The sequence below is a fragment of the Alosa sapidissima genome, chromosome 1 (assembly GCF_018492685.1).
Source record: "Alosa sapidissima isolate fAloSap1 chromosome 1, fAloSap1.pri, whole genome shotgun sequence".
Taxonomy (NCBI): Eukaryota; Metazoa; Chordata; class Actinopteri; order Clupeiformes; family Clupeidae; genus Alosa; species Alosa sapidissima.
The window spans coordinates 30,774,194-30,796,314 of record NC_055957.1 but is presented as its reverse complement, the minus strand read 5'-3'; the positions used below and the strand labels follow the sequence as shown (position 1 = coordinate 30,796,314).

Genomic DNA, 22,121 nt, shown 5'->3' with positions numbered 1-22,121 from the left:
GTTACACTTTACTTGACAGTATCGACATAAGAGTGACATGACACTGTCATGAATGTGTCATAAACAAGTCATAAACGTTTATGACAACGCACATAGTGCCATTCAGTTTTTTTCATAAATTAGGGTTAGAGTTAGGGTAGGATTAAGATTAGGGTTAGGGTTAATGTGCCATGACAGTGTCATGTCACTCTTATGTCGATACTGTCATATAAAGTGTTGTGAGAATGTTCTTACTAACCTCAAACGGCCTTAACTTTCTGAGCAGATTTAGTTGCTGCTGACATTTTCTGAGGATCTCCTCTGTGTCTGAGGAAAACGTCAGCAGCATATAGTGTCCAAGTATTCCTTGGTAATCTCCACAGGCTTCCCCTGGGTGGTGATGGTAACTGCCTCAGCTTTACTTCTAAACTCAGCAAGCCTCACTGCTGATTTTCGTTCTGTGCACCTGCTTAGTTAGGGGCTGAAAGACTGCATTCTGATTGGCTGACAGAATCCTGCAATCTGGCTGAAAAGAAATCCTGCATTTGTTCTGACTAGTATAATAACATTTGATTTACATAATAATGTTGTATATTTATTGAAATACAATTTATACTAGTTCAAATGTCATTGCAGACGTCTCTAACTACCAATATAACTCGTAGTGGGACAAATGTCATTCATCTAAATGCATTACAGATAGGAGTGTGGTTTGGTTAAATGTTGAAAGGGCTTGCCCTGCCGTGTCTGTTCCTGTCCTATAACCAACTTCTTACAGCTTGCAGAAAACAAGCTTGATAGAGCAGCATACAATCAAATAGTGTGCTTCCATAATGGCTATCCAGCTCATGCAAAAGCCAATACGTGTCCACATCTTTGACCATTTAAAATGAATCCTGAGGAAAACAGGTTTTGACAGGCAACACCAAAGTGGTCTGCTATTCATTAACTGTTGTCATGGAGAGAAAAATCCCTGGGAATTCACAAGGAAAATCACAACTAACCACTCCATAATGTTCAATCTGTTGCCACAAGGTGGAGCAAGTCTAAACTTATATTTCGGTGTTCTCTGAAAGTGAAAATGCTTGGTCTATTTACAGTATGTTGACACATTCACGCCCCTGGTAACCAAAAAATAGGTTTATTCAGGTTTATTCAACACTTACTACAGAAACTAATCATGACAGATTCATGTGCTGGAATATGACATCAGTATCCCGTTATAATGACTTTACATGCATATAAATACATTATTTGTAAACAAAATACAGAAAAGAACATACGTTAAAAACATTATAGACAGATTCATCCGCCGCTTGAAGTGAGAAATACTGTATGTGGAGGGAGATACAGCACAGCAGAAAGCAAAATAAGCCTTTCATACCCACACCAACTGACTTCTTTCATTGCCATCAGGTCAGGCCAAGTTGTTTCTCAAGGAGGACTCCTAGTTGGAGTTATTTATTATTGTTCCAGTAAATAAAGTAGACTAGGACTGCCATCCGTGCTGAAGCCTTTATCTCTTTCTATTCACCCAGGTAATGGGTCCATAGCTGAGTTTATTCCTTCTTTATAGACCAGGGGCATCAAGTTGAGGAAAAAGTGGCTAAAGTGACTGGGAAATGTGCTAACAGCACGGGTTGGCCAAGACCATGCTGAAGCTGATGTCACTGACACAGGCGCAAGGTGTTGGCTCTCCACCTGCCCCAGAGTGAGAGGGGATGGGGGAGAGGGAGGAGTCAAACAAAAATTGTTCTGGTCACTGGTATGAGTTAACTTGTTGTTTGTATAGACCATGATGACAGACACTTCAATGCATGATGGGGCACGTAAGAGAGCACTTAGTGCAGCACATCATCTGACCAGCTGTTTTCTGTCCATATGCGTGTTTACCTAAGTTACTGACTCAGCTGAATTGGACAAACGCTTTAGGGAAGACGCCCTCTCTGCCGTGGACACGTCCACTACACCATTCCTCATCCATATGTGCTGTTACCAGGATACGATCTCCCTGCTGGAAGGGAAGATCATCATCTGTCTCAGCGGTGAAGTCATATAAAGCCTCCGCCCACTCAGCCTGTGGAGACACACAGACACACCAGGGCATGAACAGACAGACAGGCACATCAAGACACAGGCATGAACATCAAGACGTAGACACAAAAGGACACAGGGAGAGAGTTAATCCAAGTGCAAACTAATCTTCTTACCAGTTCACAGGGTCATAAGTACTCATGATATACAGGGTTCCCACTCTAACTCAAATGTAAAATTCCATGACTTTTCCCCTGACAAAAAACCTGAATTTCCATGACTAGTTATATCATTAATTGTACAGTATACCGACCAATGATTTTAGAGCAGACGCGCAGTATTCAAGAATCTTTTGCTTCTTTAGAGCGGGAAATTAAATGAAATAAATGGGCATTGAATAAATCAATTGGGCTACTCAAGCAAGCAGTAAAGCTAATAACCAGACATAATTCAATTCGGCATGGAAATATTTGAATTAATGTATTATATTTGGCAAGTACATTTTAAACTGCTACAACAAAATTTCCTGATATTCCATGACTGCCCCAAAAATGATCAAATTCCCTGACTTTCCATGTCTGGAATAGACTTTCAAAAATGCCATGATTTCCAGAAATTCCATAACCCGTGGGAACCCTGGATATGCCCATGAACATTTTCAGAGTTTCAGTTTCAGTCTTTTTTAGAAAATGTCAACATAACAATGAGAGAGGGGGTTACCTGATTTGGGTTTGAGGACATGCTAGGAGAGGACACCATACCTGTAAGATGAACCAGCAAAATCAGAGTGAGCTGCTTTAGAGTACTTTCTCAAATGTCCATACTGATGTACATTATGTCTGGATAAGAGTGTACTGGCTTTAGGGAAGCAGCTAATTAAAAAGCCTATTAAAATTCCTATTCACATGTATAAAAATCATTATCCATATGCTCAGCTGGACTAGAGTTGACTGGACTAATTGTTCTTATCCACTCATTTGACTGAGCTGCAGCGGGGCTGAGCCCCGGTGCATTAGAAATCAGTGCTGCTGCATGGGGCAGCTGGAGGCACACACCAACAGACTCATACATTCCTCTCATTCCACACAAAGGGAGAGGTTCCAGTGCTACTTGACTCATTTACCAATGATCACGGCTAGTTCAACACTGCACAAAAATATGAATGTGTGTGTGTTTGAATCCAACACAGTTCCAAATCCAACACTTTACAAAAATATGAGTGAGTGTGTGTGAAAGAACAGCTTTACCAGGTAGGGCTATCTTGGTCTGGCCAGCATCTGATGCCGTTTGAGCTGGTAGGTCTTCTATGATCTCCACGTAGTTCAGAGGGAAGATGCCCACACAGGTGCCCAGTTTACCCCGTGCCCAATCCTGCCCAATGTACTCATGCAGCTGGATCACATCTCCTTCACAAAACATTAGCTCGTCACTGTGCTCTGCTTCAAAGGCAAATCGTGCCACGCATCGGGGTCCACTACAAATACAACAACAACAATTACATACATCATACTGCACATATTCCCTTAATAAAAATATGGATACAATACAAACCAGATGTAGCCTGAGAATACTCATATGAACCATTAGGGATTTGCTCTGCAGGTCTGTCTGGGCAGAGGCCATTGAAGCCCATTTCCAATGTCCCTAAAACATGGCCACGCAAATACAATCGCTAATCCGGCATTGACGTGTATTTGTTTGGAATTGAGTAAACAACTGCATTTAAATCTTTTGTTTAAAAAAATGCTGCACTTCTGAAACAATTTGGTACACGTTTAATGCACAATTTAAGTTTAATTTCACTGCTAGTTTCACCCCTGCTGGGAGTCGTAAGTTAATTAACCTTGTCCAGACCCACTCTCAATTCCAATTGAGAAGGTCTGTGTGCTTACCAGGCTAGACCAAATGCAGAGTTATTTTGATTGTGGAGGCCCTGTGGTAAGACACCAAAATTAATGACAGATCACATTTTAGCATTCAAGAAAAAGACTCACCTGCTGGGTGCTTCTGGCAAGGTCTTGGCATGGGTTGACGGTACAGCAGACTGAGAGATGGGCTGAGAGAGAGAGAGAGAGAGAGAGAGAGAGAGAGAGAGACAGAGAGAGAGAGATCAGAGACATATATCACTGAGGATTGGATTCATCAGTAGAAAAACTGAATACACATTTATTAGATGATATTTACTTTTGATGATCTCACAGTCAGTTTAACATAGCTGATAGGGAAGAAGCCTGTGACTCCTCTGAGAGTTCCCAGATACCATTCATCGTCCAGCTGCTCTACTTGACCCACCACATCACCTGCCCTCAGGTGCAGCTCTCCTGGGCCCTCTACCAAACACAGAGGAAACCAGAAAGCTTTACGTAACATGAAAAAGCCACTGAATCAAAGCCACTGAATGAAAGTCAACAAAGCATGAACAGCTGATGAGTAGAACTGGTGTCATTCAGGTTCACCTGGGATAAAGTCATGGAGAGCCTGGACCTGCATTCCACCATTTCCTGAGGGTTCTGGCTGGGTATTCTGAAACGAACCAGAAACAGATGCAGATCTTAAAGAGATATTCCACCATTTGGGGAAATACACTCGTTTTCCACCTCCCCTTGAGTTAAACAATTGAGTTTTACCTTTCCCCAGTTCATCCAGCCGTTTTCTGAGTCTGACAGTAGCACTTTTAGCTCCAGCTCATCTCTCCTATAAGCTAACGGTCTAATCGGATTCAATGAGCTGGAGCTAAAAGTGTTACTGTCAGACTCAGAAAACGGCTGGATGAACTGGGGAAAGGTAAAACTCAATTGTTTAACTCAAGGGGAGGTGGAAAACGAGTATTTCCCCAAATGGTGGAATATCTCTTTAACCACTTTTTGCAAGATCACAGAGTTGCTGAGAGAAATCTGCCGCTGCCATTTAGATCTTAGAGATGTACTTTATTGTCTTACTTAATATGCAAATTGACATGGTGCAACATAAATAAATAAATATCGAAAAGAATGCACACCCTCCGAGGTGCTGGCAAGGGAAAATAAACGAAGAAAAACTTGGTCGCCGCACACTCTCCTAATTCTTTGATATAATTCCAACGTTTCGGCCTGTCGGCCGAACACCAGTGTGCAGCGACTAGGGTTGCAAAGGGGTGGAAAATTTCCGGTAAATTTCCGGAAACTTACCATGGGAAGTTAAACTGGGGAATTTTGGAAATATTCCAAATTGGAAACTTTCATGGAATTAAAGGAAATTATGGGAATTAATGGGAATTTACGGAAATTAACATGAAATTTTGGGTAATTCATACAAACTGTTTCATATACAAACATTAACATTTTGTTTCGTAATAAGCAATATGATTTGTATGCTAGCGGGAATCCCATTATCTGCCTATGGTTTACTAGTGTGCTAAACTAGCAACACTGAACTGCCCAAGATGCACTACACCACTCAACAACAATTGGTTGGTTGGAACATTTTTTCCCATGCACATGAACGCTCCATAGGTTTCCTTTATGTCTAGCAGCCTATGCCGATTGCTGTGTGCATGTGATTGGCATATGTGCAGGGTAGAAATTTGACTGAAATTGCATTAAATCAGGTTGTTTTAACTAATATTATGCTGCAAGATGGGGTTTTGTCCACTACATTTAAGTTCCCTGTTATAGACTAACTTGCCATATTAAAAATTCCCAGTTTATTCCCATTAATACCCGTTTATTCCTGTTAATTCCCATATATTCCCGTTAATTCCCACGGAATTTTGCAACCCTAGCGGCGACCAAGTTTTCTTCGCAACATAAATGTAAAACACAGACATGACAGGACGCAGAAGGGAGTGGGAGAGATCATTGGGAATTCCCACCTGTGGAGCTTCTTCCAGGGAGTGAGCAGAGAGCGGAGTGATGATCTTCATGTAGGATTTCTGCACTCGCCCACTAACAGCTCCAGCCTGACACTCAAAGGTTTTGCTGTCTATCTGATCCAGCAACACCAGGACCTCATTTTTCTACAACACACAGGAAATTTGCATTTGGTTGAACATGTCCATACAAGATAACACAGGGAGTGTTGTTCATCACAACATGTACAGTACCTGAAAGGAGAGCTCTCCTGGATTAGTTCCGTTGCAGTCAAACTCGGCAATGGCATGAGGGATCTCAAGCTGAATAAGAGAAAGACAAAAATAGAATGAATCAAAACCATAAGCAACCATGTTCCAAAAGATGGTGATAGCACAAAAATCATTATAGATGTTTTACTATTAAGTAAGTACAGCTGAATAAGATTATATGGCTATAGGATTGTATGCATATCTTCACAGGGCACTACACAATGAAAGATATATTTACCAGTGCGAACAGCTGGACATTTGTCCAAAAAAATGTTTTTTTTGTGGAAAGTATACTGGATTTACTTAAGCCTCCCCCTCATCGGTAGCCTGGAAGCCTGAATTTAACCCAGTCCACAAAATTTGAGGTCGGGAAATTCGGTCTGGACTTGCCCATATTAATGCCCTTATGACTATGCACATATGAACACTGCACACCAATCAAATCGTCTGGGCGGGCTTTATACAATGATGGACAGATGAGCAACAGTCATTCGTCACCTGAGCGTGCTTCGGTTGATTTTGTTTACAATAAAAAGGCGGTCGCTAGAGAAGCTAGACAATTAGATTTCACAATCACGTCTGTTGATGTACAAGATATTGACAGTGCAATAATTAAACAAAAAAATAATAAAAACAGAAAACAGCGACTAAGGCATTTGTCAAAAAGAAGAATGTTTTGGCTGATTTCCCTACAGGATTCACATATTTTGTTGCTCTGATTGGTTAGGTCTATCCAACTGTGTGCAGAAGCATTTTGTTCCTGTTTGGTTTGAAACACACCCCATAATCACATCCCAAAGCTGCAGTACCAGACTCACATTCTCAAGTTTGTCAGGGTACTTTATGAACACAAAATACTTACTGTATATTTATTATAGAGTGGGTGTCCTGGCTTAGGTCTTGGGGGTAGAACAGGTCCTTTTTTAGGTGTTTTGGATGACCTACGCTCTTGATATTGACCTTCGTTGGCAGACGCCCCTTTGGCCACTGAGGAGACTGAGGCAGGAGGCTGAAAAGCCTCTTTTCTGGGAGGAGGGGGTCTGTCTGGGCCAGCTTTAGCTGGAGGGGGACGAGGTGGCAGTACCTTGACACTAGCTGGCCTAAGAGGTACATATGAGGAAGATGTCAAATTCATATAAAAATGTCACAAGGAACTAACACACATTTTACTAATTCAAAATACTAAAAGACACACCTTGGAGGGAGTAAGGGCTCAGGAGATGACCCACTGCCAAAATCCTGCAATAAAAAGCAAGACAACTAATTGCACATAACTATACACAGGTTATGAAAGAACTACACATTTTTTCTTTTTCCTGCACATAAAGGCTTAACAATTATTTTTAGTATATAAATATTTGAAAACTCTTTCATATGCATTAACAGCCCATGCAGGCCATGAAAGAGAATTCCATAATACAGCCTGAGTGTTCAGGAATGTGCATTCACAACCATCAAGCCACTGGGCCTTATATGGCTGCCCGAGGTCACACAGCGACTCCATACTCAGCAGATATGCAACCATGACAACCAATCCTGTGACAGTTCCCCACAGTCAGCCATCAGCTGGCCAGAGTCATTGTTTACATGGAGACACAAAGCTGCCTTTGTGAGATTCCGGCAGTGGGCAGGTGAAAGACAGGCCTGTTAGTCCGTTAGCAGGATTTCTTATGGCAACAGTCTTTAGCTCAACATGAGGTCAGCATGACAACAACATTCCTGGAGGGACAACACTTACAGTGAAACATTCACACAAGTTCAGACTAGCTACCTGCAGACATGGCTAATTTACTGTGGTGATTCATAGGCAGTGAAACACAGTGCAAGACATTCAACACTTTTGCTCTGAACTAAACAATAACGTAGACAACATTTCAGTAAATTACTACATTTAATACACTTCTACAACACTACACTACTTTTTATGCGCAGTCTTTTAGCTGCTGCATAGACAAATAGAGTTTGAGTTTCTGGGTGACAGATAAAGTTTGAGGAAGAGATTGGATTTCAGAGGGGGAATTCCAACTTGGCCTTTCCGTTCTTTACCTCATGGAGGGTGCGGTTGAGTGGCTTCATTAATAAAAGGAAAAAGGATAGTGTCTAAATGACCTTTGACAAAGAAGAAAAACAGTTTCTTCATGCAGTACACGTTTGGCTCGTTCTGTTGCCTGGGAATTGGGTTTAAGTGTACTGTAGGCTTTTTGGTGATCATCAAAACTACACTGTTGTAGGAGTTTATTGGAGCAACTATTCAGAGTGAATCAGCAGAGACAGAATGTCCACAGAAACAGTGATTCAACTTAATTCTAACTATACTCATATTGTGCTCATAATGTAAAAATGTCCAAGAACTGTGCAAACATTTTTTACACATATGGAAAGGCTTGTGTGCAATTTGACCTGTGGATAGCTGAGTATTGAGAATGTGAGTATGTGAGTTACCTGTGATCTGTATTGAGTATTGAAAAAGTGAGTTACCTGTGATCTGTATTGAGTATTGAAAAAGTGAGTTACCTGTGATCTGAAGCTATTTTTTTGGCTGGGTGGTGGAGGTCCCCCTACAGGCATCTGAACAGGAAGGGGTGGGGGGGCATCCTGGGAATCGTCCGCCACTGACGAACATAAAATAATATTAAATACAGCCCATGTTTGTCTATTACCACAACATATAGTGGCAATTAATTACCACATCACATTACCACCAATTAATAAACACAGATAGACATCCACAGGAAAAAGGCAATGCATGTTCCCAGACCAAATAAGGAAATACAGAACTACAGTATTTTAACAGTACTCACACACACACAAGGAACTCACACTTGCCAGATGTACTTGGAACCCGAATCATGGTGGGCTTGCGCATGACCCCTCCACGGTTAAAGGAGCCCTCTACTCCTCTGACTGGTTTGGGGGGAGTTGGAGCTGTAGGAATAATGAAGTTATCAATGACTGTGTCCATACACTAGCTAGATAGTAAGAGCAGAAACAGTATGAGAGAGACACATTTCAGCTTTTAGCACATTTGAGTGGAAGACTTAATGTTGAGTGGGACACACATAATGTTCAGTGTGCTAGTGTTCAGTCAGCACTTTAGTTTTGCCAGCACTATTGCTTAAAAGCTGACTAACCTGGTGCAGGAGAATCCGCAATTTCATTCTCCTGTTTGCTCTGACCCGAGTAAACCCTTGAGGACCGAAGGTTGGGCCATTCTGTGGCACCACTGGGTGCTGACGAGAGGCTGGTGGAGTTATGGTTGTTGTGGTTCAGCAGCTCTCGGGAGGGCTTTCTCAGAACAGGTGGGGGAGCTTTAGTCATGGGTGTCTCCTCAGGCAGAAAGCTGATAGGTTTATTCTGCAGAGGAGGGCGTGGTGGGGGCAGGAGGGCAGCCTTTGGTGTGACCACCGTGGGGTCGTCCCTCTGGTCAATAGAGGGCTTCTTAGGAGGCACAGGGCGTGGGACTAGGGCAGGGACCAATTTGGAGGCAACACTGGCCACCTCATTTCCACTTTCATTGTGGTTCTCATCTATCTGTCTCTTAACTGAGGGTTGTGGAACTAATGCTGGTTTAGGTGCCAGCATAGGGGGCTTGGATTGTTGGTTGCGGGGCTTTGGAACAGGCACAGGAGTACCGACATGGTCATTTGTGCTGACCTGGCCCTCAAAGGCCTGGATTTTAGTGCGAATACTCATGTCGGAAGAGTCGTCTCCACTCTCGTCACTTAGTTCACAGTTGGAGCCTCCAGAGTCACTGAGGTCAGCGACGGCGTCCGAATTGAAGACCTCCAACAGCTCTTTGAGATAGGGGTTAGGAGGAGAGTCTCTGCTACTGTCGGAGATCACCTGAAGGGCATCTCCACTGTCCTTTATGCGGACTAGAGTTTGAACCTTGACCTCTGTGCGGACAGGTTTGCTGGGTCTTGTGCGAGGGCGTGGAACGGGCCGAGGTGCCTGTATCCGGGAAGAGTCAGAGGGTGATGAGGGGTCAGGATTGGACACGTCAGGAACAATGTTGTCAGAAATGCTACGAAGCTCAGAGGGCTCCAATTCCAAACCAGATGCCGTGCATGCTGCTGGAGAGCGATTTGGGTAGTCAGTGGTGTTTAGGTGAATAGCATTGATTAGCGGAGCATTAACACTAGCAATATCCTCTGTGTGTGTGCTCTTTGTTTCTCTCTGATTGAGAGCAGGTTCAGCTATTAGGAGTGGGCTCTCCCTTGGCGCTGGATTTGGCTTCACAGAAAACGATGGTCGTGGAGGTTTGGGAGGCCTTTTCACTGAAACAACAATATAAGACAATTGTTCACCTCAGAACTGAAATGTCTGCCACTGCATTAAAAAACCAACTCTAGGGCCTTACATTTAGGTGCTTCACAACTGCTGGACTGTGAAGGGGTTCTGCACTCTGGGTCAGGTGAATTTGCAGTGTCCACAGTGTCCGTCTGTGTGGCAATTGTTGTGGTGTGGGATCGACGAGGGGGTGGTGTTGGTGTGACGTCCTGCTCCTGGGTTTTCTCCTTGATGACCTGATCATAGGATGGTGGGGGCTAAGGCATGAGAGAGGGGGAGTTCACTCACACGCAAGCACATATGCAAGCCAAGTTAACACACTCTGATCTATATGTCAATCAACCAGCTCATCTCTTTTTGTCATGTAAAAACACAAAATAAGTATAGCTACAACCTTTTCTACTCCGTCAAAAAGGAAGTAAGCATAGGGAGTTTCACAAACACTCCAAAGTGCTAGGCTACTCTGCCCAGGAACCAGCCATGGGGACGGTGACTCATGAATTGGCCAGCTTAGCAATGACCTCATATGCTATGCTGAGAAAAAGGCCACAGAAACAGTGCTGAATCAACAAGACTAGGCTTGCATTCAAACTCAAATTGTGGAATAAAGTGAAAAGGCTCTAATCTGTATGACACGCTATGCACTATGCAATGCAAACAAATTTTAATTTAATCAATGGGCAAAAACATCTTGCTAATTCAATGCCACGCTACACGCAAACTCCAGCGATTCAGACGAGTAAGACTTACATTTCTTTACAGTCACACCATTTCCAAGAAACTTCTAAACAACAAAGTCTCATTTAAAGTAAACCAAGTCCTACATTGTTTTTCTACATTAAAAAGACAAGCACTCGTGCCCCTATCTCTAAAGTGACTGCAAATTCCTCCTGTATCTTAGGTGCTCTGCCTATTGTCATTGCTGAACTCTGCTGAACAAATATTTCCCAAGGTCAGTTTACTGCGAGTTAGTAGGCTATACTGTGGCATGGCAGCACATAAAAAAGGCACTTCAGCAACACTGCACCACACATAAGCTGGGGTCACACACACTGCTATTAAGGAGGAGAAACAAACACAGGCCGACGATACGGAATGTTACAAGCAAACACACACCCTTTCCAGCAGTGTTCAAGTTTATGCAATAAGTACACTCCAACCTTGGCAGCCACTGGGATACTGGCCCCCCAGACAGGCTGTGGGGAGGGCAGGGCAGAGGCCCCTGGGAACCAGGAAGTAGAGGCCAGAGGCTCCGCTGACACAATGGTTATCTCCGGCCGCCTGCAACCAAGCACAGAGCCTTACAAGTCTAATCAAGATTATGACAGCCTGCACTTTAATCAATTTACAGGACACAGCTTATTCTTACACGTGAAGGAGAGAATTCCTATCTTTATCAGTTTTCAATTATCAGTTATTTCAAGTGGTCTATCTTTTTTATTGAGCAGATCAACTACTTCTGGAATGGACCCCATGCATCAATTGCATCTGAAATGAAAGCAGCATAAAGGTAGCAAACTATGAATAACAAGACACAGTGTTAGCACCACCATATTGGGACAACTTTATTGGCACCACTTTCCATTCTAGTTTTATTCAGTGTAAGGACACCACCACCTTTGTGGACAAATGGATGTGATGTGTTGCTTGACAAGCCCAGAATGGTATTTTATTTATTAGCTACTTTACTCAATCGGTATAGCACATGATACCAACACTCACAACCATCTATTGTCGGTGGTTTGTGTCCAACAAATCTATTTCTTGGTTTGTGTCCACATACTATAAAGGTTGATTCAACAGATGCATTTGTGTGGCAAATCAACAGACAAAGGAGATAATATCATAGCAAATGCTGTAGCTGTAATCAGAGGTTATATGGGGGATAGTGCTTCTTGTTGCCTTATGTGGATGTTTAGCTGCTGTACAACAAACCTTCTGTCTCTCGTGTGGTCACTCTGGGAAGGTGTTCTCCCCGAAGCTTCAACAACAAAAGAAATTATTTTAATTGACTTGGGAAAAGACTGAAGGTGTTGCCTAAAACACACACTGTGTGCATACAGCATAGGTATGACATGAAGTCAAACATTCTCATTATACTTGCAGCCAAACAGTCTGGATAGACAATTCATGTTTTAAAAGTACTTACTCCTTTTGAAGGCAGCTCGTATGGAAGCCAGTGGTCTTGAGCTGGAGGAGCACAATGTTAGAAGATGCTTTAACTGATAAAAAAAAAGCAGGGCCTACTGCCCATCTTCTGAATTTGTGGTGTGGTGTTGTCTTCTGCTCCAGGGACAGCCCAGTTGAGGAAGCTACACTATGCTGAGCAGATGGCACTAATTACCCAAAGACTGTGAAAGTCACAAATGGAATTTTCTCTGCACAAACAAATCCATCCAAAACAGACAAAATGCATAGCAGTACTGCTACCTTGGCCAAACATGATATAAATCACTGCAGAGAAATGTGATTCCCCGGGCTGTCATTTACTACTTCTGCCTGATCAATACAGCTGAGTAGCTGTTCCATATCCGCTGCAGACAGAACCAAGAGGCTGCATTCACCTACCTGAGGCAAGCACTGACATTAGTGTTGAGCCTTTGCCAATTGCAGTTGCCCATACAGCAAATTCCAGCTTTCAGGTCCCATCTTACAGGAAAAGTTGCAGTTGAAAGATGCAGTTTCAATTCATGTGATCAAGCATCCCACTTTCATTAGGAAACTCATGTAGCTCTATGGGAGGGCCCCTTGGCAGAGCCTGTAATATGGGAATGCTAATGTAGCATCCATGCCAGTCAAACTAGACACACCAGCTTTGCTCTCATCACAGACTCCTGCTCTGCTGTCCTCTAATCTTTGGAAGTCAATGTGATAACTAGAATTACTAGCTGACAGGCCGATACATTATCATTATAGACCCCAGGAAGAATAGCTGCTGCTATGCAAGAGAGAGAGATAATAACTATGAGGGTCTGCCACTGATCAAGAGAGAGAGAGTCCACAGCTCTATGTATGACGGCAAGCTGGAGGACAAATGCATCAATTCCTTTGTGAGAGGCTAATTACCCTCAGAAGGCTCCTTAAAGGAGCCACACATAAGTATTGTCCTGAGAGGGTTTCAATGCTTTGGATGGATTGGTTGCATGGATATAAACATGCTGCTTCTCTTGTCACAAACACAACAAATATTCATTATAATTATATGATTACATAATCATCTCATATTGTGCAATCTAAACATTCCTGGGGAATCAAAATCCCAACGTATATTCCAATATAAATTCACTCTTTTAAGTAATCCTCTTGTAATCTAGGTTTTATTCATGGACATTGCTTGAGAAATATAATGTAATGATGAGGGTGTGGTTTTGGGCAGCCAAAATGCCATAAATGCCATAACAACACCATGAGAGTAAGACCTCTTGACTGGGAATTAAGTTTAAAGCAAAAATAAATTTGCCCATCTATGTCAGCAACAAATATGTATACAATGGATTGCAATGGACTAAGAATAATACTATTAAGAACATATTCTCATAATGGGGAGTAATTTCCAGACTTTCAAGATCTTCATTTACCCAAATACAAACTTTGATATATTTATCTTCTAGCATTTCCCATAGATATTGTGATAGGCTGTGTTGCCAGAAAGCTGTGATTTACTATGGCCTTTGCAACAGTATCAGTAAAATAACATAATCGATCATCAATCGATGATAGAAGTTGGTTTTACAACAGCAAAAGCAGCATTGCTAGCCCTCTATCATTCCTACCTTGGCTGAATTTGGTCCGGCTTATTCCTTTCTGATCGATCTGTGGAGAAAAAGGAAGACTGAAGTCAGTGACTCAGCACAAGGTATTTTGGCAACAAACACCTCTAGTGACATTCTATTTATTGTGTTGGAGCAGAAAAAGAACAGAACCTGCTGGGGCAGTTCCATTCTGCTTTCAGACACCAAAGTAAGTTCATCTGACATGCGAGGATATGAAGCAGCAGACTTATTGCCAGTGCCTCCAAAAAGGTACTACATACACCATTCAAGAAAAATATGTTGACCACTTGTCAATGTCATGAGTCACTGGTATGGAGCTTGAAGAACTAAAGGTCTGTTATGATGTGCAGTAAAACATGCAGAGAAACCAGTTCTATTAAGACAGAAGAGAATGATGCCTTCTACAATAACACAGTAGGACCAATTATCTAAACTAAATCAGATGCTCAAAACAAACTGGCTTCTCTCTTTGCCACCTGATTCCAATTTGACTTTTAATTCTATTGACACAACAGTTAACAGTAGAGAATGTGAGGTGATGAATATTGGCATTGTTGTTGTCAGACCACTTCTTTCAAATATTCTTCCAAAAAATAGTCTAGTGCTGGGGCCTATTGCACAAAACTAGGATAAATCCTTTTAGGCAAGTCCACTCGGCGGCCATATACCAACGTTTTATGGGCACTCATCGGGCACAGTCTTTGGGTCGAACTGCGCGTGCGCAAGGCTTCACGACACCAATCTTGCTCCAGCGGCGAGATCACAACACATGATTGGCACGATGTCTTCACAACACACCATATGATTGGCTCAATGTATTCATGTGTGTAGACAACGGCCATATTGGCGTGACAAACTAGCCCCATTTATTTCTATAGAGTATTTTTTGAGTGCTGTGTCTCCACATTAGAAAGTCTCTGGCGCAGCTCAGTAACTTATCCCGGATGTCTTAATTCTGCTTTTGTGCAATAGGCCCCTGCTCTATCATTAATCAAAACAACATGCGATCATAAAAGTTGGTCATAGAAAGCGTGTGCTGCTCACAGCGTGTCCATGAAGGCCCACTACAACACACTCAGGATTGCAGCTGCAGGGTCCACCTGTTACAGCCCTCCACCACACCTGCTGTATCAATTACCTCAGCAGTCTCTGGGCCCAACTCCACTCCACTCAGACACAACAGAGACTTTTCTATCACACTATTCAGCTCACCAAGTTTCAATATACTGCCATTTCCAGGTTTTGACAGAAAACATAAAAATGAATGATCTCCATGTATGTAGTTGATTCACAACAATCATCCAACATCTGACTTCAGCTCATTAACCGAATTGTGTAGGCAATTGATACCAAATCTGTGGGTATTCATGACCAATTAGTAAAACACCTGACTCCAGCCATCTAATCAGCTGAGCTTGTTTATAGATTAGCTACATCATGGTTCTTACTTCAAAAAACATATACACAAACTACTTTACAGATAAATAAAGATACTCCTACCTGACTAAAATGTGGCTGGCAAATAGCAAGACTTCCCGCACCCTTTATGTCCTTTGTTGAAGATTTGTGTTGTGTTCGTATTTCTCTGCATGCGAGAGAAGTGTGTGAACCAGCAGTCGGACAAAGGTAAGCAACTGGCAACAGTGACGCTACCTATAAGGGAGGGGCTTCCGAGCTGCCAGTGTGCGACAATCAGACAAAAGAAGAGCAATTTGATTTACATCAACAAGAATGTAGCTTATCAGGATGAGTGTAGGCTACACTGCACTGACAGTTTCATTTTGCCATAGGTTGATGCCATAGGTGGACAATATAATATGTGGCTATACCCTTTTGCCATAGGTATCTCACATGATATGTGGCTATATACTACTTTAAATGATTTTATACATTCCACCTCATGTCTTACAGAAATACTCCAGAGTCCCTGCATTCCATTTCAAGTATGACTCTCCTCTCTATTCTTTTGCCACACCCCGGAAACCTGCACACCATGATCATTAACAAGGTACCAGGAAGAGAAAAAGAAAAGCTCATTTGCTTATCTTTACCAGGTATGTTCTAGTTTCAGTTCATACATGAATGAAATTCACACAGAATTTCTGTGTGAGCTAAAGATTACACAAACTATTGTACAAGAAGTTAGCAATAAAGAAAACACAGGCTTAATGATTGTTTAAATCTGGAAACAATACTGACAGAATACTGTCATCCTCATGGAGACTACAGCCACCAACTGTTGGCTATTCACACTTCATTTTGCCTTATAATTTTGATTTGATATGTGCCAAGATTATGTCTTCTCAGTATAGCACTGGGAAACCATTGTATAGCATATCTGGCCATTAATATATTTTGCTGTCTTCACCAAAACAATGATTGGTCCAAATAAAACTATTTTGAGGAAAGCCACTGATAAGGTGTGTGATAGAGAGCATGAATGAAGCTGGCCCTACAGTATGGCAAAAGGTAATGTAATGTTGTGTGATCAATTGATTATTATTATTCATGCCATCAAAAAGTAGGTCAACAATTGTTGTACTCACTCTATTTGTTGTTTGTTTTACTTACATCAATTGATGGGACTTGAAGGTGTCTAGAGTGGCAGTTTGCAAAACACCACTGGGTATTGCACCCAAATGTATCAGTACCTTGGTTTCCATCCAACTCATTTGAAAGGGAAAATTCAGTATTTTTAAACCTGGGCCCTTGGCATAGCCTACAAAATATCATCAGGGACCAAGATGAAAATCAGTGCATCAAACCAGCATGCCACTTGTGTTCTACAGTTTCTTTACTGTAAAGTGTGCATCTCCATTGTTAGCCGACACTTGTAATAACATGTTGAACCTAATCAGTATACTTTGACGTGGCTCAATTTCCCCACTCCCCCTCACACACACTTTTGCTATATTCACTCAATGCCCGTTCATCAACATATCTGATATAAATATGTTAAACTGAGATAAATCCCTTTTGTGAGTTTTTTTTTTAAACTGCTTTTTTGTGTTTGTGTAAAGTTTCCAAGGTAAAGGTGGTGGCTCAACTTGCCCCCTGACCCCTGAATATCAAACTGCTCACATGACTGTATTGGGCTGTTTGAAAATTTAATTACATTACTCTCTTTCCATCTCTCTTCATCTGTCTCCTGTCTTCACCTTTTCGATCCAACATTAAAATGCACTTCTTTTCATACCTTCTTTGAATACCTGCATATTTTCAATCAACTTTCTGTTTTTTTCCACATGTTCCATGTGTGTGAGTGAAGGCACACTTGATGCCATGAGGTCATTATGACACATATCTAATTATAGAGTGTTTGTTATCTCTGTGTGGGTCTACTATGTCATTAACTTCTGAAAACAACACTATTTGCTGACTGAACAACATCGGAACAGGATTTGAAATGCTGACATAGGTATGCACCAGCTGCACACGATAACTGCATGGTGCATACAACTTTCACTAGCTCTTTCAGTCCCAGCTTGAGTCCCACCTGCTGACAGACACACCAACCAGGCTTGGCTTTTAAAGCAGCTGTGGACAGGCCATAGCTGAACAAACAACCTGGGCGAGTCAGACCCCATGGCCTGGGTGGGGTGAATGTTCAACAACTGTGCCAGACAAACAGGTGTGAATATAAGGGCACAGTGTGTGGTGAGAACATTTGAACTATATAATATGCTGCTTTCAGGAGTAGTATCCAAGGGTCTAATAACAAACAAAGCTTGTTTGGCCTCCAAAACATTCAGCTAAAGTTTTTCTTGAAGAGCTAGGTGAACTGCTATCAGTTGTTTGCATAGAGTATGACTGTCTTATTATATCAGGGGATCTAAACTTGCATGTGGATAATCCTGAAAACAATTATGCCAAGGAATTCATTGCACTAATCGATACTTTCTCCCTAACACAGCATGTACAGGGGCCAACACACTCTCTTGGCCATACCCTCGACCTTGTTATCACAAAGGGTCTCGATGTCTCTACAGCTGTTAAAGACCTGGCCTTATCTGATCATTTTTGCGTGTTCTTTGATGTGTCTATGTCCCCACACACTCAAAACACAGCTATGATGGTAAAAAGGAGAATCATAAATGATCAGACAAGTGCTCTCTTTGAGCAAGCACTTTCACTAAAGTCAAGTCAACTGTCAGACTCTGAAGACTTATTTGATCACTTTAATGCAAAAATGGCAAACATTATGGATGACATTGCTCCATTACAATTCAAGAAAGTTAAGGACAAACAGAAAGCACCATGGAGGCAAAATCCAGCAGTTAAACTTCTAAAAAGAGAGTGTAGGAAGACTGAAAGAAAATGGCGTAAATACAAACTTCAGATCCACTATGAAATCCATAAAGAGATGCTCCGCACATATAACTCTGAAATATACAAAGCAAGACAGTCTTTCTTTTCTAACATTATCAATAGAAGTTCAAATAACACTCGTATTCTATTTTCAACTGTTGATAAGTTAACAAATCCCCCCTCACAATTAGCGCCTGAACTTCTCTCAACTAATAAATGCAATGAGTTTTCATCTTTTTTTAAAGGTAAAATTGACAAAATCAGACTCAACATATCTGCTCAATTACAAATTCAACAACCTGAACTTCCAGCAACAAACTGAGGGAAACTAAACTTGATGTCAGAGTTCAGCTTGATAGACTACGAAACACTTGAAAAAACGGTACAGAATCTCAGCCCTTCCACATGTGTCTTAGACACTCTGCCTACCAATTTCTTCAGAACTGTTTTTCACCTCATAGCGGCGGATGTCCTTCAAATTGTAAATGTATCATTGCTGTCTGGCACTTTTCCTAAGTCACTGAAAACAGCTGTTGTAAAGCCACTTCTCAAGAAGAATAACCTGGATGCCTCCATGCTAAACAATTACAGGCCCATATCCAATCTACCTTTTATTGGCAATATTATTGAAAAAGTAGTCTTTAATCAATTAACCACCTTCCTAACATCAAATGGGTATTTTGATTACTTTCAGTCTGGTTTTCGGGCAAATCACAGCACTGAAACAGCTCTCATTAAAGTTTCCAATGACATACGCCTCAACACAGATTCAGGTAAAACATCAGTCCTAGTGCTACTGGACCTTAGTGCAGCATTTGACACTGTTGATCACAATATTTTACTACACAGACTAGAACACTGGGTTGGATTTACAGGCATAGTTATCAGCTGGCTAAAATCATATCTACAAGAAAGGAGCTTCTTTGTTGCCATCGGAAACTGTACCTCAACACCAACGTCCTTGACCTGTGGTGTTCCCCAGGGGTCGATCTTGGGGCCACTATTATTCAACCTCTATATGCTCCCACTTGGACAAATCATTCAAAATAATTTGATTTCATATCATAGCTATGCAGATGACACACAAATTTACTTAGCTCTATCACCAAACAACTATGGTCCTCTTGAATCTATGTGTCAGTGTATAGAACAAATCAACACCTGGATGTCTCAAAATTTTCTTCAGCTGAACAAAGAAAAAACTGAAGTAATTATATTTGGTAAAAATGAGGAAAGACTTAGGGTTGCCACTCTCCTTGACACAAAAGGGTTGAAGGCAAAGGATACTGTTAAAAATCTTGGTGTATTAATTGACAGTGATCTAAATTTCAACAGCCACATGAAAGCGATAACTAAATCAGCTTTTTACCACCTCAAAAATATTGTCAAACTCAGAGGGCTGATGTCAAAACATGACTTAGAAAAACTCATTCATGCATTTATCTCCAGCAGGGTTGATTACTGCAATGGACTGTTCACAGGCCTTCCTAAAAAGACTATTAAACAGCTTCAGGTGATACAAAATGCAGCAGCTAGGACTCTAACAAAAACTAAAAGAACTGACCACATTACTCCAATTCTTAAGTCCTTGCACTGGCTTCCAGTAAGTCACAGAATTGACTTTAAAGCACTATTGCTTGTTTATAAATCAGTAAATGGAGCAGGACCTAAATACTTGTCAGACATGCTTCAGCAGTACACACCTTCTCGTCCTCTCAGGTCCCAGGTGAAAAACCTGCTAGTAAAACCTACAGTTAGAACTAAACATGGTGAAGCAGCTTTTAGCTGCTATGCGGCTCAGCTGTGGAACCAACTTTCGGATGACATTAAAAAGGCCCCAACTGTAGCCAGTTTTAAATCTAGACTTAAGACCAAACTGTTCTCAGACGCTTTCTGCTAACTGTGCCGAATTATTCTACTTTGTCTTTTATTACTTTTTTTACTACTTTTGCCTTTGTTTTTGCTTACTAATTATTCTTTATTTTTAAATGATTTTACCTTGTGTTTTATGTTTTCTTTTTATTATGATCTTTACCTTTTAACTATTCTTTGACTATATTGCCCTTCTATGCTTTTATTTGTTATTATCGTTTGGTTTTGTTTATGTAAAGCACATTGAATGACCTCTGTGTATGAAATGTGCTATATAAATAAACTTGACTTGACTTGACTTGACTTGACTTCATTCTTATTTAATATGGTAGTTACACCGTTTTCATATAAATTCATACCCTGCATGTGTAACAGTAGATTAGTTATAATGTGTATAAAGCTTCCAACTTATTCTATTTTGACGAACACATGACAGGATCAGAGGTATGGCCATATTCAAATGTTTCATAGGTTTGTCATGGAATATAAAACTGCTCATTGATGTGCTTGGAATACATGTAGGGAGTACTGTAAAAGGTACTCAAAGTCCTGTAAAACCCAGTCAAGTGGCTTTGAGACAAAATGAAACCCACACTTTGAAAAAGTTGCAACAGTGTCTGGACATTCCTGTTTGGTTTCCATGAACCCCATCTGAGTATCCTATATGGCATCAACTTGATTTCCTTTTTGTAGTCCTGAATGGGTCTTTTCACAGCAGCAGGACCACATGGCGAAGGTTTTTGACTAAAAGTTAGTAGGCTTTGAAAAATGTAGTCATGACAGCCAAGCAGACAAAGCCAAAAGGCTCTCTCCCTACTGCCCTGCTTCAAGAGGGACTACAGGAATTTAACCTTTCTCGGTTGTTATTGAATAAGAATTGTACAAAGTAGGCTATTAGAGAGGCCATCACTTCCATCAAATTATAAGTGTGGTCAATAGAATGAATAGAATTTATAAAAATGCTGCAACAGGATAGCCTTCACTTGCTACATTGTGATTTCAGACAGGATTCAGTAGGCCTTGCTTTAATGGAAAAGTAGCCTATGATCCCAAATGAGAATCATTTGTGTCTCAAAACAACATTGTTGGCTATTAGCCTAACGTGGGACAGGGTGTCTCGGGTAGGTCTCACAAAAACCGAGGTTGTCTATAATAGGCTAATAGGTAGATAATGACTTTAGTGATTTATAGCTAATCTTAAGACAATTCTCCAAATCCCCCCACAAGGTGTTTGTATATCCAGCAACAACAATAGCAATATTTTTTTTTTACCTGTTGCTTGATTTCGATTGCATAGAACACTGGCATCTTTCAATTCTTCTTCCTCCTCACGTCTAGCTTCGGCCATCAGGTAGATTGCGCTCCTTTCCTCGTACGCTAAACACCTTTAGGTGCTGCTGATGGTAGGCTACGGAGTGAAAGACTTCAAAGCTCTCTCCCCTGTCTATTTCATAAGCTTAACCGGATCGAGATTCTCTTCACCAGGGTATGTCCGCGTTAAAGTCCTCTTGGTTAAAAATGACTTAGGCTAACATAAAGCAGCCTACGATGAAGCTCAGCTGTATGTTCCAACCTCTAAAAAGTTGACCAGCGACGGGTCGGCAGGGTACAGGCTACGAGTAGAGTGTGTGTGTGTGCGTGTGTGTGTGTGTGGAGGGGGGGCCTCAGCCCTCCGAGACCGGAAATTTTCGTCTTGCGCTCATCGTTTGTAGAAAAGACAACGGTTTTTCAGAATGAAGCGTCTCAACTTTGGAAATAAATTAAAC

General features: G+C 41.4%; 1 protein-coding gene across 4 annotated transcripts; it reads right to left on the bottom strand.

The window, feature by feature from the left end:
- Positions 1-1,104: 1,104 nt before the first annotated feature.
- On the bottom strand, positions 1,105-21,981 carry sh3d19 (SH3 domain containing 19). Of its 4 annotated transcripts, XM_042066832.1 has the most exons (20): positions 21,628-21,981; positions 14,176-14,215; positions 12,552-12,592; positions 12,338-12,383; positions 11,563-11,683; positions 10,473-10,659; positions 9,244-10,389; positions 8,933-9,037; positions 8,627-8,724; positions 7,308-7,351; positions 6,975-7,212; positions 6,095-6,163; positions 5,864-6,007; positions 4,470-4,536; positions 4,198-4,343; positions 4,008-4,069; positions 3,261-3,487; positions 2,734-2,774; positions 1,873-2,056; positions 1,105-1,680 (listed from the first exon to the last, which is right to left on the bottom strand). In XM_042066832.1, exons 1-19 carry the CDS (start codon positions 21,701-21,703, stop codon positions 1,886-1,888), a joined length of 3,069 nt encoding a protein of 1,022 aa, XP_041922766.1. In that variant the 5' UTR covers positions 21,704-21,981; the 3' UTR covers positions 1,105-1,680; positions 1,873-1,885. The 4 variants fall into 4 exon arrangements, with proteins under 4 accessions (XP_041922766.1, XP_041922756.1, XP_041922770.1 ...); XM_042066822.1 differs by having other exon boundaries at positions 1,105-2,056; XM_042066836.1 differs by having other exon boundaries at positions 1,105-2,056; positions 4,213-4,343.
- Between the last annotated feature and the right edge of the window lie 140 nt (positions 21,982-22,121).